This window comes from Ranitomeya variabilis, chromosome 2 (genome assembly GCF_051348905.1).
Source record: "Ranitomeya variabilis isolate aRanVar5 chromosome 2, aRanVar5.hap1, whole genome shotgun sequence".
Classification (NCBI taxonomy): Eukaryota; Metazoa; Chordata; class Amphibia; order Anura; family Dendrobatidae; genus Ranitomeya; species Ranitomeya variabilis.
Window position 1 is genome coordinate 699,714,413 of NC_135233.1, and position 19,901 is coordinate 699,734,313.

At 43.7% G+C, this 19,901-nt stretch overlaps 1 protein-coding gene across 1 annotated transcript in view; it reads right to left on the reverse strand.

The window, feature by feature from the left end:
* NKAIN2 (sodium/potassium transporting ATPase interacting 2) overlaps positions 1-19,901 on the reverse strand; it is a 1,459,012-nt gene that overhangs the window by 138,854 nt on the left and 1,300,257 nt on the right. Inside the window, exon 5 of the mRNA XM_077289446.1 lies at positions 10,596-10,656. Coding sequence (XP_077145561.1) covers positions 10,596-10,656 — 61 coding nt within the window. The remainder of the gene's footprint in view (positions 1-10,595; positions 10,657-19,901) is intronic.

Below are 19,901 nucleotides of genomic sequence, written 5' to 3' on the forward strand. Positions count from 1 at the left end.
AGATCTCCATGCATTTGCAACTAAGTCAAACTATGCTTTAGGCATCTAATTAACTTTTGATTAGCGATTATGGCGAAACATTTAATGGAGTGTGGCTGGGAAAGTTTTAATTTGTATCTACTGGTGCTTTGTATGTTTCAACCATATATAATTTTTTTATGGAATATTATATCATTGCTGTGTTTCATTTATGTTCAAAACAAAATATTTCATATAAGTAAAATGACTTCATTTCATAAAAAGTAGTGCGGAAATGAAAAGTAGAGTTTAGAAATCTAATTACTCCTTTCATCCCCGGTGTCTATTGAAAGCAAATTTCTCTCCGCAGGATATTATTAGTACAGGTAAGTATAGGAAACTTTCATTACTTTTAATTGTGCAAAGGGAGAATGGGAATTAATAGTGGAATTAGGTCTGCACCTTCACATGGTGATGTTACTTAAACAGTACTGTAGCAAGTCACCAGACCATTTCTTCCAGCTTCTGTGAATTTGGTGTTGTAAGGTTTGCAATTTCCTATCAACTGTACATTAAGTATATTATTTACATTACCCATGTGAATATTAACCTCGTCCTGACATGTACCATATATATACACTGTGTTCCAAATTATTATGCAAATAATATTTCCTCATATTTTCTCTAAATTACCTATCTGAATTGCAGTCATTGTTATTTTCCAGTCATCTACTATTTTAGTATAATTGCAATGTTTTGGAACAAACTGCCTATGAAAACAGTATCTTTTTAAAAAAAATAAACACTCAAAATGCATGTTCCAAATTATTATGCACAGCAGAGTTTTTAACCTTTTTTTTTATTTTGAACAAAAAATGGTCAATTGTGAAGTTATAAGCATTATTGGCTTATTACAAAATGAAATCAAACAGTTTTGAAGTGAAAACTTTATTCTAGGTGATGTTACATTTGCACATAGGACCCCTTGTTCGAAAGAAGCTTCTGAACTCTCTCGTCCATTGAATTTGTCAGTTTTTGGATGGTTTCTGCTTCAATTGTTTTGCACGTGGACAGAATACCTTCCCAGAGCTGTTGCTTAGATGTGAACTGCCTCCCGCCATCATAGACACTCCTTTTGATGATGTTCCAGAGGTTCTCAATGGGGTTGAGGTCAGGGGAAGATGGTGGCCACACCATAAGTTTGTCCTCTTTTATGCCCATAGCAGCCAGAGATGCAGATGTGTTTTTTGCAGCATGAGATGGTGCATTATCATGCATGAAAATGGTCTTGCTGCGGAAAGCACGGTTCTTCCTCTTGAACCATGGCAGGAAGTGTTGTTTTAGAAACTCCACATAGATTATGGAGTTCATCTTTACCTCTTCAGGGATCATAAAGGGGCCGACAATCTCTCTTCCCATGATTCCAGCCCAAAACATTACTCCACCTCCTCCTTGTTGGCGCCTTAGCCGTGTTTTCATGGGGTGTCTATCAACCAGCCATCCTCCACTCCATCCATCTGGACCATCGAGCGTTGCACGGCACTCATCGGTGAACAAAACAGTTTGGAAGTCAGTCTTCATTTATCGTTTGGCCCACTGGAGCCGTTTCTGCTTGTGTGCAGTGGATAGAGGTGGTTGACAGGATGGCTTACGCACAGCTGCAAACCTCTGAAGGACCCTGCATCTTGTTGTTCTGGGGACATTGGAGGCACCAGCAGCTTCAAAAACTTGTCTGCTGCTATGACAAGGCATTTTTGCAGCTGCTCTTTTAACCTTATGCAATTGCCTGTTGGAAAGAGTCCTCAATTTTTCCTTATCAGCACGCACACGTGTGTGCTGGGAATCAGCTACATACCTCTTGATTGTGCGATGATCACGATGAAGTGTCTTGGCAATGTTGATTGTAGTCATGCCTTGACCTAAATACTCCACAATTTGTTGCTTCTCAGCAGCTGACACATCCTTTTTCTTTCCCATTTTGGCAAAAAATGTAGGCTGCTTAATAATGTGGAACAGCCTTCTTAAGTAGTCTTGCCTTTATTTGGACACACCGACCAAACTAATTTGCACAGGTATCTGCAATTGCTTTCAGTGATATAAAGAGCCCTGACACACATCACCATCAATGAGTTTAAATGACAAACAAAAAAATTCTAATCTTATCACTCCTAAACTCTTTGTGCATAATAATTTGAAACACAGTGTACAGCACTGCGGGAGCTGCGTTCCCACAAATTGCCATATATGTATACTGCATGATGAATGCATGGGCTCACACTGAATGCAACTGAAATCAAATGGAGGCTTTCTTTCTCCTCATGTGCAATGTTCTGCCCACAAGGTTATCTGGTGGGGCGTACTGTGGGCAAACCATGCCCATACTGTGACCATTCACATACCTGCACACACGTGATCACAACTCCCATTACATCCCCTTATATTGCTATCTGCGTATGCGCGCATGACATCGGAGTCGGCACAGCTGTGTAGTAACAGGGTGTTTTGTAAGTTTGCGCATGCGCGTGACCCGCCACTTCCTGTACATAGCACCATTCATGGACTCTTGACGGCATTCTGAGTGCCACTACATCTGCCTCCTTCGGTTACTGACCAATCAGGCAGGCGATCTACACTGGTAAATATTTCAGCATTTAATTGCATTGTACATATTTCTTGCACTTTGATTCCCTGGGCATACTTTCCCTGATGAAGCTGCTTGTGGTTCTCCCACACCCTGTTCCATGAGGACTTTTCTGCCTATTTTGGCCTACTGCCTGAGTTTCCTTTGAGCCAGTCAGGTAGTCATGCTTATGGAAACCTTCTCACATACCCTGCATTTTATTGCTTTATTGTATCATTATTTTTCCACCTATCTGCCTCCACATTACCACTTACATTTCTATTTTGCCTCACAGGCTGGACATTCCTCTTTATGCAATTTATATTCCCCATGACCTTACATATGGCTGATGCCCGCCATTCTTCTTAGCCATCTCAGCTTTGCTGCTTACTCTGCCCCTTATTATTTTGTTCATGGAGTAACTATTTTCTGGCTACATGTTTAGAGGAATTTCCTAGCCTTCTGTTGTTTAAAATAGTATTATTCCTTTCAGGCAGTTTGTTATGTGGATATATGTATGTCCTTGCATGTCAGATTTGTAGCTCCATATATGATTTTCATACAAATATTTTATATTATATATATACTAGTGGTGCTCCACGTATTAGTTGTCCCATATGGCTATTGTTCGGTGGTGGTGTGTATTGATTTTATTCTACACTTGTTTTTAGATGGTTTTATATATTTTTGTATGTCTGAGGTTTCTATTAAAAATTGTATATATTCTTAAGATCCACTTTTGAGTCAGGTGGGCACACTATTATTTGTTTGGTCTTTTTTCTCCCCATTTGTAGTCTTCTCCCATACAAAGTGTTGCACCCTGCTACTTATCTGTGATTTATTTATTGTTATATGGTGGTGCACCCTAATCTTATTCATATTTTCTATTTTTATGGCTCAACATTATAAACTTCTGTGAAGCACCAGGGGGTTCAAGGTGCTCACCTCACATCTAGAAAAGTTCCTTGAGGGGTTTAGTTTAAAAAATAGGGTCACTTGTGGTAGGTTTCCACTGTTTAGGCAAATCAGGGGCTCTCCAAATGCAACATGACCCCCCAGAGCATTCCATCAAAATCTGTGTTGCAAAACATCACTCCATCCTTTTTAAGCCCTGCTGTGCGGCCAAACTATAGTTTTCCTCCACATATTGCATATTGGCATGCTCAGGAGAAATTTAACAACAAAAGATATGGTGCATTTTCTCCTGTTACCCTTGTGAAAATAAAAAATTGGGGCTAAATAAATGTTTTTGTTGGAAAAATTAGATTTTTTATTTTTCACGGCTCAAAGTTATAAACTTTTGTAAAGCACCTGAGGGTTCAAGGTGCTCACCACACATCTCGATAAGTTCCTTGAGGGGTCTAGATTCCAAAATGGAGTCACTTATTTGTGCCTTCCACTCTTTAGGCACATTGTGGTCTCCTCAAATGGACATGGCATCCACTAATGATTCTAGCATATTTTGTATTCAAAAAATCAAAAGGCGCTCCTTCCCTTCCGAGCCCTGCCGTGCGCGCAAACAATAGTTTTCCCCACATATATGGTATTGTTATGCTCAAGAGAAATTGCACGACAAATTGTATGGTCCATTTTCTCCTGTTACCTTTGTGAAGATGAAAAAATTTGGATGTAACCTAATATTTTTGTGAAAAAGTTACATGTTCATTTTTTCCTTCCACATTCCAATAATTCCTGTGACGCTCCTGAAGGGTTAATAAACTTCGTAAATGTTGTTTTGAGCTTCTTGAGGGGTGCAGTTTTTAGAGCGGTGTACATATTCAGTATTTTATGTCATAATGGCCCCTCAAAGTCACTTTAAATGGGATGTGGTCCCTAAAAAAATGATTTTGTACATTTTGTTGAAAAAATGAGAAATCGCTGGTCAACTTTTAACCCTTATAGCTTTCTAATAAAAAATATGTTTCAAAAATTGTGCAGATGTAAAGTAGACATGTGGGAAATGTTATTTATTAACTAATTTACCTGACACAACTTTCTCATTTAAGGGCATAAAAATGTAAAGTTTGAAAATTGCAATATTTTCAAAATTTTCTCCAAATTTCTGATGTTTTCATAAATAAACTCAAGTTGTATCAAACAAATTTTACCACTAACATGAAATACAATATGTTAGAAAACAATCTCAGAATCATTAGGATACGTTGAAGCGTTCCAGAGTGACACTCGTCAGAACTGAAAAAATTGGCCTAGTCAGAAATGTGAAAATAGACTTCGGGGTGAATGGGTTAAGGAACAATTCAAAGACACAAAGGAGATAGTAAGGAGATAATAAAAGTAAGCTTTAACACCTTATCATCCAGTGATGTATATTTTATTCATAAGTCACTAAGAAATATTTGACACCGGATCAGAATATGAGACAGATGCTGGCTGTGTTACAATTTCACTATATACTGCAATACTATGGAATTATATAGTACTAGATGGCAGCCCGATTCTAAAGAATCGGGAGTCTAGAATCCATATATACTTTATTTATTCAAATGTAAGAATAATACAATTAATAAATAATAGTAAGAAAGAACAAAAAATGGCTGCACTCACCAGCTCTTGACAATTCTTGTTATTTAAGGTACAGTTACACAGGATCCATGAACATGCTTATGAGGGGAGGGATGAAAGACATCAGACAACAACTTTGCATGTTGTGGCAAATGCCACAACAACGGTTCTTTGCTTAAGAACAATAATGTAAATAATAAATAATATGTATCAATAACTATGTATATTGGTATGTTCTTTCTTGGCACAAATTGCAGGAAGTAGTATTCTAGGCAATTATATATTAGATGGGCATTTCCTGAAGGAAATACATGGTGCTTGAACAGCGCTACCAGCTTTACAGCAGCACTTTTCACACACGGGACTGGGGGGCGCGCTTACTTTTCCACCCGGGGCCGGGGGCGCGCTTACTTTTGCACCCGGGGGCGCACTTACTTTTGCACCCGGGGGCGCATTTACTTTTGCACCCGGGGGCGCACTTACTTTTGCACCCGGGGGCGCACTTACTTTTGGGGCCGCACTTACTTTTGGTGGGCGGGGCTCCTCAGCCTCCGATTTGGTTGGTGGGGCCTCTCGTCCTCCGATTTGGTGGGTGGGGACCCTCGGCCTCCGATTTGGTGGGCGGGGACCCTCGGCCTCCGATTTGGTGGGCGGGGACCCTCGGCCTCCGATTTGGTGGGCGGGGACCCTCGGCCTCCGATTTGGTGGGCGGGGACCCTCGGCCTCCGATTTGGTGGGCGGGGACCCTCGGCCTCCGATTTGGTGGGCGGGGACCCTCGGCCTCCGATTTGGTGGGCGGGGACCCTCGGCCTCCGATTTGGTGGGCGGGGACCCTCGGCCTCCGATGTGGTGGGCGGGGACCCTCGGCCTCCGATTTGGTGGGCGGGGACCCTCGGCCTCCGATGTGGTGGGCGGGGACCCTCGGCCTCCGATGTGGTGGGCGGGGACCCTCGGCCTCCGATGTGGTGGGCGGGGACCCTCGGCCTCCGATGTGGTGGGCGGGGACCCTCGGCCTCCAATGTGGTGGGCGGGGACCCTCGGCCTCCGATGTGGTGGGCGGGGACCCTCGGCCTCCGATGTGGTGGGCGGGGACCCTCGGCCTCTGATGTGGTGGGCGGGGACCCTCGGCCTCCGATGTGGTGGGCGGGGCCAGGACCCTCGGCCTCCGATGTGGTGGGCGGGGCCGCTCGGCCTTTGATTTGGTGGGCGGGGCTCTTCGGCCTCCGATTTGGTTGGCGAAGCCCCTCGGCCTCCGATTTGGTTGGCGGGGCCCCTCGGCCTCCGATTTGGTGGGCAGGGACCCTCGGCCTCCGATTTGGTGGGCAGGGACCCTCGGCCTCCGATTTGGTGGGCAGGGACCCTCGGCCTCCGATTTGGTGGGCAGGGCCCCTCGGCCTCCGATTTGGTGGGCGGGGTCCCTCGGCCTCCGATTTGGTGTGCGGGGCCCCTCGGCCTCCGCTTTCGTGGGCGGGGCCCCTCGACCTTCGATTTGGTGGGCGGGGACCCTCGGCCTCCGATTTGGTGGGCGGGGCCCCTCGGCCTCCGATTTGGTTGGCGGGGCCCCTCGGCCTCCAATTTGGTGTGTGCTCTGCCTGGGGCCACTGTGCTCTGCCTGGGGCCCCATATGCTGCCTGGGGCCCCTGTGCTCTGCCTGGGGCCCCTGTGCTCTGCCTGGGGCCCCATGTTCTGCCTGGGGCCCCTGTGCTCTGCCTGGGGCCACTGTGCTCTGCCTGGGGCCCCATGTTCTGCCTGGGGCCACTGTGCTCTGCCTGGGGCCCCATAAGCTGCCTGGGGCCCCTGTGCTCTGCCTGGGACCACTGTGCTCTGCCTGGGGCCCCATATGCTGCCTGGGGCCCCTGTGCTCTGCCTGGGGCCACTGTGCTCTGCCTGGGGCCCCATATGCTGCCTGGGGCCACTGTGCTCTGCCTGGGGCCCCATATGCTGCCTGGGGCCCCTGTGCTCTGCCTGGGGCCCCATATGCTGCCTGGGGCCCCTGTGCTCTGCCTGGGGCCCCTGTGCTCTGCCTGGGGCCCCATGTTCTGCCTGGGGCCCCTGTGCTCTGCCTGGGGCCACTGTGCTCTGCCTGGGGCCCCATATGCTGCCTGGGGCCCCTGTGCTCTGCCTGGGGCCCCATATGCTGCCTGGGGCCCCTGTGCTCTGCCTGGGGCCCCTGTGCTCTGCCTGGGGCCCCATGTTCTGCCTGGGGCCCCTGTGCTCTGCCTGAGGCCACTGTGCTCTGCCTGGGGCCCCATATGCTGCCTGGGGCCCCTGTGCTCTGCCTGGGGCCCTATATGCTGCCTGGGGCCCCTGTGCTCTGCCTGGGGCCACTGTGCTCTGCCTGGGGCCCCATAGGCTGCCTGGGGCCCCTGTGCTCTGCCTGGGACCACTGTGCTCTGCCTGGGGCCCCATATGCTGCCTGGGGCCCCTGTGCTCTGCCTGGGGCCACTGTGCTCTGCCTGGGGCCCCATATGCTGCCTGGGGCCCCTGTGCTCTGCCTGGGTGTAGGACACTGGTGACGTCACTTATCTCCCGACATTAGCTCCGGACATTAGCCCCGGACATTAGCTCTGGACATTAGCTCCGGACAAAGCCACGGAAGTTGGCACAAATTGCAGGAAGTAGTATTCTAGGCAATTATATATTAGACTAGATTGTGGCCCGATTCTAACGCATCGGGTATTCTAGAATATGCATGTCCCCGTAGTATATGGACAATGATGATTCCAGAATTCGCTGTAGACTGTGCCCGTCGCTGATTGGTCGGGGCAACCTTTATGACATCATCGTCGCCATGGCAACCATTATGACATCTACGTCGATACTGTGCCCGTCGCTGATTGGTCGAGGCGAATTCGCGGCAGACTGTGCCCGTCGCTGATTGGTTGAGGCAACCTTTATGGCATCATCGTCGCCATGCTGTGCCCGTCGCTGATTGGTCGAGGCGAATTTGCGGCAGACTGTGCCCTGCGCCTGGCGGCCTCGACCAACCAGAGACGCGGGATTTCCAGGACAGACAGACAGACAGACAGACAGAAAAACCCTTAGACAATTATATATATAGATAAGAGATTAAACAATTGCAGGTTTAAAGGGAATCTGTCACCTCGCATTTTGTATATAAACTGCAGTCACCGCCATCAGGGGCTTATCTACAGCATTCTGTAATGCTCTAGATAAGCCCCCGATGTCACCTGAAAGATAAGAAAAACAAGTTAGTTTACACTCACCCAGGGGCGGTCCCGATGCGGTCCGATGGGCGTCACAGTCCGGGTCTGGCGCCTCCCATCTTCATACGATGACGTCCTCTTCTTTGCTTCCTGTTGCAGCTCCTGCGCAGGCGTACTTTGTCTGTCCTGTTGAGGGCAGAGCAAAGTACTGCAGTGCGCAGGCGCCGGGCCTCTCTGACCTTTCCCGCAGGAGCCGCAACAGGAAGCAAGGGAGAGGACGTCATCGCATGAAGATGGGAGGCGCCGGACGACGCCCATCGGACCGGACTGCAGCAGGACCGCCCCTGGGTGAGTATAATCTAACCTCTTTTTTTCTTATCTTTCAGGTTACATCGGGGGCTTATCTACAGCATTACAGAACGCTGTAGATAAGCCCCTGATGGTGGAGGCCGCAGTTTAAATACGAAATATGAGGTGACAGATTCCCTTTAAATTCCCAATAGGGACTAAAAGATTAAAAATAAAAGAATATTGTTTAAAATATATATTTTTTTATTTAAATCACCCCTTTTCTTCTGGAAAAATAAAGAAATTAATTTAAAAAACTTATTTGGTCTCATCTTGTCTGAAAAATTCAGATCTATCAAAATAAAAAAAATATTTATACCATCAGTTAAACTTTTGAAAAGTAAAAAAATAAAAATTACAGAATTGCTATTCCAATAGAAATCAAAATATCATAAGTACCCTAAAAAGGCAAAAATCAAACTGTTACGCTGCTCCTTTAATGGAAATGTATATGTTTGATATTGCCGTAGTCATATTGACCAGGAGAATCATATTATAAGCTTAATTTTTCCACACAATGAATGCTTTAAAAACATAACCCAAAAAACAATGGCAAATTTAAATTTTTTCCACTATTTGATCTCAATTGGATTTTTTTTCCCTGTTTTTCAGTACATTATATAGGAAAAAAAATTGAGCTTGGAATTACGTTGGCATAGATGCAGCACATAAATGGATGTTCATATTGGCCATTAAACAGACAAAACTTACAAGAAACAAAATGATCACATACCCTGCTTACCTCTACATACCTATCTAGCATTTCTTACTCTGTCCTTTTGGGCAAAAGTTGAATAATTGGGGTTAAAAAGATTGCATTCAGCTGCGGTTTGGACATGATGACCCTTGAGCTCCCTTCCAACTCTTAACATTCTATGATTCTACATGGAACAGGCTGCCACGAAAGGTGGTGAGTTCTCCTTCAATGGAAGTCTTCAAACAGAAGCTGGACAGACATCTTTCTGAGATGGTTTAGTGAATCCTACTTTGAGCTGGTGGTTGGACACGTTGACCCTAGAGGTCCCTTCCAGCTCTAACATCCTATGATGTATGTATGGTAAAGGAAAAAGTTGAAATGGCAAAGGATGGGGTAGTATAAAAGAAAAAATGTGGTTCAACATTTGGTAGAATCACCACCACCACTGACACCAGTGGTCTGGGCAGTAGTATTATCAAACAAAGGGCACAATTGGGCTACTTTGCGTTTGGCAAATGTATTAATTGAAAGGAATGTATGATACACTACTTGTCTCAGTCGAAGCAGGATGATGTTCCCTCCATCAGCGATACCATGGGTTTAAATCAGTGTCCTGCACAGTACAGTCCAGTTAATTACAAATTACTCAGAGGAATAATTTTTGGACATATTTAATTTTAAAAAATGTGAAACTAAGTCGACTGTTAGCTACTACAGCGCTACCATCGGTTTCTGTAATGAGGTCACATTGACATTACTGAAGCTATGATTGCTTTAAATAGATTGATAGGTGTTGGATACAGTCTTAGAAAACCTCAAAGTGTTATACACATCTTTTCAGGCAATCGGGGTACCTGTGATTCACAGATAATTTATAGACTGCTAATCAAACTTTTTGGAAAAACATTCCAAATCTTGTGAATTTAAATATCAAAAGTTTCAATCATCTCTAGTGCTTTAACAATTCAATTATTTGTGGTGCCCAACAACATAAAAATCATGTAACTTTCAGAACACATATTATACAGCATTGGTCTTGTAATTGGTAATTATTTAGGGGATGTGAAATGCAGATGCGTACAACTGACGTGTAAATCGCCAAGGAATTAATAGCGCTATAGTAAGAAATAATAATAATATTGTTTTTCAAAGTGGCTATACCATTTTTTTAGTTTGATAAGTTTCTGTACTAAGAAATACCTACAGGCACATTTTAAGCTTCTACGATATGTCCATGAAGGTAATGGTCAGAAAAATGATATGTTATAGTATGAATACTCACAACTATCCTCTTCTTCAGAAATACATTTCAAGACATAACAGGCATAGATGAACCCAGCAAGCTGAAATAAAGCAAATATATGTGTTAGGGTATACAGTTAATGTTACATTATTTACACTATGTTTGCTGGTTTTCATATGATGCTATAGAGTTTCAATGCGGATAAATGTTCCTATTTTAGTATACTTTTCTCACAGGGTATAAACCGGATTTTATATTCCATGGGGAAAAGAAAGCAGAACAGTTAGAAATCCAGATAATGTGTCCAAATAAGTATAATAGTGCTATAATTTTCCAGCATAATTTCAATTCCTTACCAAAACTATGTATATTATATAATTATTATATAGACAAAAAAGAACACAGCAGCACATGTGCATGAATCTAGGCCATGTGAAAACACAGACAAATATTCAATATAAATTATACTGCCCTACTTTTTTCATAAAACTTACAGTAATAGATGAAAATGAAGGTTCTTAGCTCATAGATTGGCCAATTCATGTATGCCCATCAACCACGGCAAGGTGACCTTCCCTCTGATGGGTCCTGCTCTACTGTACATGCCACTTAGGTACCTGTCCATAAATTGTAGGCTTAGCCCGAGACAGAGTGACATGTTTTGTCCATAGTTGTAGGCTGGTGGCCCAGAAGTGGCATGTACAGTAGAGTAGGACCCATCAGAGGGAAGGTCACCTTGCCGTGGTTGATGGGCATACATAAATTAGCCAATTTATGCGCTAAGAACCTTCATTTTCATCTATTACTGTAAGTTTTATGAAAAACATTTTTTTTGAAAAAAGTTGTGAAAAAATATTTTTGAGAAGTATAATCTATATTGAATGTTTGTCTGTGTTTTCACTTGGCCTAGATTCATGCACATGTGCTGCTGTGCTCTTTTTTGTCTATATAATGCAGTTTTGCAGCGTGCACGTGTTCACATTAGGAGTGCTGTTTTTTTTTTTTGTCTATTTATATAATTATTAGTTATATTTCATATTATTGACAATAGTTTGGCAGCAATTATGCTCTGGCTGAATAGTCTCTGTCTAGTTATTGTAAAAAATACTGCTCCCTTAGAGTTCATACAAGAGACCAAACATCTATTTAACCCCTTAGTGACAGAGCCAATTTGGTACTTAATGACCGAGCCAATTTTTACAATTCTGACCAGTGTCACTTTATGAGGTTATAACTCTGGAACGCTTTATCGGATCCCGCTGATTCTGAGATTGTTTTTTCGTGACATGTTGTACTTCAAGGTAGTGGTAACATTTCTTCGATATTACTTGCGATTATTTATGAAAAAAATGGAAATATGGCGAAAATTTTTAAAATTTTGCAATTTTCAAACTTTGTATTTTTATGCCCTTAAATCAGAGAGATATGTCACAAAAAATAGTTAATAAATAACATTTCTCACATGTCTACTTTACATCAGCACAATTTTGGAAACAATTTTTTTTTTTGTTAGGGAGTTATAAGGGTTAAAAGTTGACCAGCAATTTCTCATTTTTACAACACCATGTTTTTTTTAGGGACCACATCACCTTTGAAGTGATTTTGAGGGGTCTATATGATAGAAAATAACCAAGTGTGACACCATTCTAAAAACTGCACCCCTCAAGCTGCTCAAAACCACATTCAAGAAGTTTATTAACCCTTTACGTACTTCACAGGAACTAAAACAATGTGGAAGAAAAAAATGAACATTTAACTTTTTTTTGCAAACATTTTACTTCAGAACCATTTTTTTTAATTTTCACAAGTGTAAAAACAGAAATTTAACCACAAATTTTGTTGTGCAATTTTTCCTGAGTACGCCGATACCCCATATGTGGAGGTAAACCACTGTTTGGGCGCACCGTAGAGCTTGGAAGTGAAGGAGCACCGTTTGACTGTTTCAATGCAGAATTGGCTGGAATTGAGATCGGACGCCATGTCGCGTTTGGAGAGCCCCTAATGTGCCTAAACAGTGGAAACCCCCCACAAGTGACACCATTTTGGAAACTAGACCCCCCAAGGAACTTATCTAGATGTGTGGTGAGCACTTTGAACCCCCAAGTGCTTCACAGAAGTTTATAACGTAGATAAAAAAATCGCATTTGTTTTCACAAAAATGATTTTTTCGCCCACAAATTCTTATTTTCACAAGGGTAACAGGAGAAATTAGACCACAAAAGTTGTTGTGCAATTTCTCCTGAGTACGTCGAAACCCCATATATGGGGGTAAACCACTGTTTGGGTGCACCGCAGAGCTTGGAAGAGAAGGAGTGTCGTTTTACTTTTTCAATGTAGAATTGGCTGGAATTGAGATCGGACGCCATGTCACGTTTGGAGAGCCGCTGATGTGCCTAAACAGTGGAGACCCCCCACATATGACACCATTTTGGAAACTAGACCCCTTAAGGAACTTATTTAGATGTGTGGTGAGCACTTTAAACCCCCAGGTGCTTCACAGAAGTTTATAACGTAGAGCCGTGAAAATGAAAAAATCGCATTTTTTCTACAAAAATGATCTTTTTGCCTCCAAATTTTTATTTTACCAAGGGTAACATGAGAAAATGGACCCCAGAAATTGTTGTACAATTTGTCTTGAGTACGCCGACACCCCATATGTGGGGGTAAACCACTGTTTGGGCGCATGGCTGAGCTCGGAAGCAAAGGAGCGCCATTTGACTTTTCAATGCAAAATTGACTGGAATTGAGATCGGACGCCATGTCGTGTTTGGAGAGCCCCTGATGTGCCTAAACAGTAGAAACCCCCCAAATTGACCCCATTTTGGAAACTAGACCCCCCAAGGAACTTATCTAGATGTGTAGTGAGAACTTTGAATGCCCAAGTGCATCACAGAAGTTTATAATGCAGAGTCGTGAAAATAAAAAATATATATTTTTTAACAATAAAGATTTTTTAGCCCCCAAGTTTTTATTTTCACAAGGGTAACAAGAGAAATTGGACCCCAAAAGTTGTTGTCAATTTGTCCTGAGTATGCTGGTACCCCATATGTGGGGGTAAACCACTGTTTGGGTGCACGGCAGAGCTCGGAAGGGAAGGAGCGCCATTTTGGAATGCAGACTTTGATAGAATTGTCTGCGGGCGTTATGTTGCGTTTGCAGACCCCTAATGTACCTAAACAGTAGAAACCCCCAACAAGTGACCCCATTTTGGAAAATAGACCCCCCCAAGGAACTTATCTAGATATGTGGTGAGAACTTTGAATGCCCAAGTGCTTCACAGAAGTTTATAATGCAGAGTAGTGAAAATAAAAAATATTTTTTTTCCCACAAAAAAGATTTTTTTAGCCCCCAAATTTTTATTTTCACAAGAGTAACAAGAGAAATTGGACCCCAAATGTTGTTGTCCAATTTGTCCTGAGTATGCTGGTACCCCATATGTGGGGGTAAACCACTGTTTGGGCGCACGGCAGAGCTCGGAAGGGAAGGAGCGCCATTTTGGAATGCAGACTTTGATAGAATTGTCTGCGGGCGTTATGTTGCGTTTACAGACCCCTAATGTACCTAAACAGTAGAAACCCCCAACATGTGACCCCATTTTGGAAAATAGACCCCCCAAGGAACTTATCTAGATATGTGGTGAGAACTTTGAATGCCCAAGTGCTTCACAGAAGTTTATAATGCAGAGTAGTGGAAATAAAAAATATTTTTTTTCCCACAAAAAAGATTTTTTTAGCCCCCAAATTTTTATTTTCACAAGGGTAACAAGAGAAATTGGACCCCAAAAGTTGTTGTCCAATTTGTCCTGAGTATGCTGGTACCCCATATGTGGGGGTAAACCACTGTTTGGGCGCACGGCAGAGCTCAGAAGGGAGGGAGTACCATTTGACTTTTTTAGCGCAAAATTGGCTGTCGTGTTTGGAGACCCCCTGATGTACCTAAACAGTGGAAACCCCCAAATTATAACTCCAACCCTAACTCCAACACACCCCTAACCCTAATATCAACCCGATCCATAATCCTAATCACAACCCTAACGATAATCACAACCCTAACCCCAAAACAGCCCTAATCTCAACCCTAACCATAACCCTAATCAAAACCCTAAATCCAACACACCCCTAACCCTAATCCCAACCTTAACCCTAATCCCAACCCTAATCCCAAACGTAACACTAATCCCAACCCTAATCCAAACCCTAACCCTAATCCCAACTCTAACCCTAACTTTAGCCCCAACCCTAACCCTAACTTTAGCCCCAACCCTAACCATAACTTTAGCCCCCGTCATCACAAAAAAAGTTCAATGTAACCTTTTTTTTGTACGTCGCGTCCGCCATTTCCGCGCATGCGTGGCCGTAACTCTGCCCCCTCCTCCCCAGGACATAGACTGGGCAGCGGATGCGTTGAAAAACTGCATCCGCTGCCCACGTTGTGCACAATTTTCACAACGTGCGTCCGTACGTCGGGCCGATGCATTGCGACCTCCCCGTACCGACGCAAGTGTGAAAGAAGCCTAAGGCTACTTTCACACTAGCGTCGTACTCAGCCCATCGCAGTGTGTCGGGCCGACGTACCGACGCTAGCGTTGTAAGCGCCGCACAACGGGTGCAGCGGATGCTGTTTTTTCAACGCATCCGCTGCCCCATTGTGAGGTGCGGGGAGGCGGGGGCGGAGTTCCGGCCACGCATGCGCGGTCGGAAATGGCGGACACGTCGCACAAAAAAGTTACATGTAGCTTTTTTTGTGCCGAAGGTCCGCCAAAGCACGACGCATCCGTTGCACGACGGATGCGACATGTGGCAATCCGTCGCAATGCGTCGCTAATGCAAGCCAATGGAGAAAAAACGCATCCTGCAAGCACTTTTGCAGGATGCGTTTTTTCTCCAACGACGCATTGCGACGGAAGCCAAAAAACGCTAGTGTGAAAGTAGCCTAACCCTAACCCTAGCCCTAACCCTAACCCTAAATTTACCCCCAACCCTAACTCTAACCCTAACTCTAACCCTAACTCTAACCCTAACCCTAACCCTAACCCTAACCCTAATTTTAGCCCCAACTCGTCTTCTCCTGCCGGCCGGCAGATGGCAGCAGATGGCGGGCGCACTGCGCATGCGCCCGCCATGATGAAAAAGCCGGCTGGCAGGAGAAGACAGAAGAGGACCCAGGGACACCAGGTGAGTATGTTAGGGTCCCCGAATCCCCCTATTTCTCTGTCCTCTGATGTGCGATCACATCAGAGGACAGAGAATTACAGATCGCTTTTTTTTTTTTTTTTTTGCAGTCGCCGGTAAACTGTTAATTACCGGCGATCGCAAAACAGGGGTCGGTGCAAACTGACCCCGATCATGTTCTTTGGGGTCTCGGCTACCCCCGGCAGCCGAGACCCCAAAGATCTTCCGGGTGCCGGGCGGCGGGCGCACTGCGCGTGCGCCCGCCATTTTTTCCCGGAAAAAAGATGGCGGCGCCCATGGGGAGACACGAGGAGCACCGGGGGAGGTAGGTGAGTATTGGGGGGCTATTGGGGGCCATCGGGGACCACATTTCTCTGTCCTCCGATGTGCGATCACATCGGAGGACAGAGAAATTAAACGGCAAATCGCGTTTTTTTTTTTTTGTTGTGACCGCCGGTAAACGGTTAATTACCGGCGATCGCAACTCGGGGGTCGGTAAAAACCCCCCGAATCATGTTCTCTGGGGTCTCGGCTACCCTCGGCAACCGAGACCCCAGAGAAAATCCGACTCTGGGGGGCGCTATTCACTTTTTCCACAGCGCCGTTAATTAACGGCGCTGTGGATTAAGTACCCTTAGCGGCCGCCGTTAGAAGGCGTATCGGCGGTTGTTAAGGGGTTAAAGTGTTCTCTGTCTGGCACTTCCATGAGGTCCCTGAAAAATAAACTAGCCAAGGAACTTATAAAGGCTTGTGATGGGGTTGTCCTGAGTGGAAAACCCCACAGATCATACTGACACGAATTGTATATTTATATATCTGATTCTTAATGTAGTATCTTATATTGGATCCTTAATGTAGCATTTCCATTTCAATAGAACATAATATAGCAAATGTGCATAAGTTCCTTGCCTGTCAGATTAGCCTCAGCTGTCAGAATTAATAATTATTATACACTTGTATGTAGCGTTTTATAAAGAAATTATTCTATACTTGATCATTTCCACATCTTTGGATCATTAAAGGGAATGTGTCATCAGATTTTTGCTTCCCCATCTGAGAGCAGCAAAATGTAGGGGCAGAGACCTGGATTCCAGTAATGTGTCAGTTACTTGGCTACTTGCTGTAGTATTGATAAAATCATCATTTTATCTGCTGTAGATCTAGCCGTTCCCTGACTGCTGAGTTCAATATAATCCCGCCAACACTTGTAATTTTTGTGTACCCTGCATAGGCAGAAAGCAGCTAATCACTGGTGGGGGCAGGGTTATGCAGAGCTTATGAGTATGCTTGACTACCTTGCAGCAGGTTTACTAGTCCTAAAGGAATAATTTCCTGCTAATGAAACAGTGATTTTATCAAAACTACAACATGCAGCCCAGTAAGTGACAGATCGCTGGAATCAGGGTCTCTGTCCCTACATTATGATGTTCTCAGATAAGGTGGCAAAAACCTAGTGAAAAACTCCCTTTAACGAACATAGGTATGCTTTAGTCAGTTCTACAACTTTTTCATCTGCTAGCGGTAGTAGTATAAAAATGTCAGCCCTACCAGTTAATAGAGAACAGGTAAAACAATTGTGTTTTCTCTGGACCCTATAAATATGCATGACACCTTCTTAGTTAACTATTAATTAGGAAGAACAAGCAAATACGGTGATCATTCTCTTCGATATCGTATCTACAGAAAAATGTCGAGTCACAGCTATAGTGCGGATTAGCAATGTCTGCGATACACAGGCATAAAGCAGACTTTCCCCAGGATAATGAGGCATGGAATAAAAATGCAATAAAACAACCAGGAGATATTGCTTTGAGTCCTGACTTCAATATGTACTCATGTCATGTAGCATTCTGGACAGATTCATCAGATAAGGCAGCTTCTGCTTATGGCTTGGCATTTATCTTCAAGAGAGATTTTATTTCATTTTTAAGACATTTTCATATCACTCTGAAGTATGTCCTGGAAACGGAGCGAAAATAAATGAATCTGTCTCATATTGCATTGTTGGCTGTCAAAAATATCCTGTTGGTTAAAATGAATCAGAACGGTAGCAAATAACGGCGTAAAATGCCGTCTACTTGTATAAAGCTCTCGCAGTAATTCTAGTGTCAGACGTTACATCTGCTATAGAGCGCGCTGCATGACCCCTAAGCAAATTACCCATTCTTTTATTATTATCCTCGCTGAACGTGAACCAAATCATCTCCGCTCTCAGACATCTGGTAGGTTTTCAAGACTGATAAAGAAATGCAGACTCACATATTTGTGGCACCCATTGCCATTCTGTGTGGCCCCCAGCGGTATTATGGATAAAATATTGCCTCACATTGTTTCTTATTGAGAGGTGGCCATCTTATGGGGTGTGAGGACAGCAAAGAAACAGAAACAGAGGTTTGCTGCCAGTTAGTCAGGACATTTCTTCAGAATTGTGCCTTGAAGGGAATTCTGAATTTCTTTGCTTCATCTATGGTAATGTGTTAAAGGGGTTGTCCGGAACTTTAACATCAATGGACAATCATTAGGGTAGGTCATCAATGTCTCATCAGTGGGTGTGCGACTGTAAGGGATGTACCGGGATCATGCAAACATCCCTTATTCTCATGATGTTGTTTATATGTGCATTACTGCTGTGCATTTTCATTCACTGATTTGTAGGGAAAGTGAGTTACCTCAGATGGGGAATTATAGTACATAGTTAACCCTAGAACGCGTACCTGGGGCCTCGCAGGCCTGCTAGGTTACTTGTTTTCTATTATCTGTAAAACTACATTAGTTAGAATTTTGAAACTCAAGGTAATCCTCAGGTATATAGTTGTTAGTAATATCCAGTTGTTCATATATTTTTATGTTATAGGCATCTCGTATAGCAATGCTTTTTTTGTGACTACCCCAGATTCACGTACCTGGGGCCTTTGAGGCCTGCTTTGGTTTACATGTACTCCTCAGTCTTTTTGTCTGTACTGTTGTTGGGGAAGAACTTATGACTCAGTCTTTATGACTATTGGTCGATGGCTGTTGCTGGGAAGAGTGTGGATTCTGCCTGACATGGTAATGTGATCCTGGAAGGGAGTTTCCCCTCACAAAGTAACGTGATTATGATGTCAGTACAGGTCCTTTAGTCCTAAATCCTAGTTGCTGGAGAGACTTTGGAGGAAGAAGTCAGCTTTCTTTGGTCTGTAACAAAGAACCTTTCTGAGCTCCAAAACCAGAGGCTTCTACTGCACTTACAAGAAAGTGATCTGTTGAAGGTAAGAGTAGGGGGGCTGTACTTTACCCTAAGCACACAAACACTAACAAAGTCTTAGCACACACAGTGAATAGTGCGCAAGCCTGATTGTAATCTTTATTTTTTACTTTTCATTTTAGTTTACTCACATCTAAGATTACAATGGCACAGTCTACATCAAGGGGATTGACTGTCCAAGAAATTGAGGCGATTATTTTCAATAGTGATGAAGACAGTGACATTTCTTTGTCGGATGAAGAGAAGAGTATATTCCACCAGCTAATGTATCAACTTCATCATCCAGCGATTCCTCAGATGATGAAGAAGTAATGGATCCAGCAGAATGTGCAAGTAGAACATCTAAAACAAATGTTTTTTGGAACAGTACTGCTGTGGCTCATGCACGCACCCATCACATAACATTATTAGAGTTCCTCAAGGAGCTGTCGGAATTTCCCAATTCATGTCCAAAAAAGATGTTTTCAGTAAATTTGTTTCAGATGATATTGCAGATGAGGTAGTTTTGTGTACGAATGTGGAAGGTAAACGTATTGCTTCGGAAAAAAAAAAACTTGGAAAAATTTAACTAAAGAGGAACTATATGCCTATATTGGCCTTACTCTTCTGGCAGGGTCGACTAAATCATATGATGTGCCAATCAGAGAGTTATTTCTGAACCCATTTGCAGATCCACATTACAAAGCCACTATGTCCGTAGATAGATTTGAGGCTATTCGGAGATGCATTCGTTTTGATGAAAAGAGAACTCGGCCTATGAGGTTGGCAACCGATAAATTAGCGCCTATTAGCTATATATGGAATCTTTTTATCAAGAACTGTTACAAACTTTACAATTCTAGCGAATATGTGACAGTGGACGAACAACTTCTTGCCTTAAGGGGACGTTGCAAATTTATCCAATATATGCCCAGTAAGCCAGCTAAATAC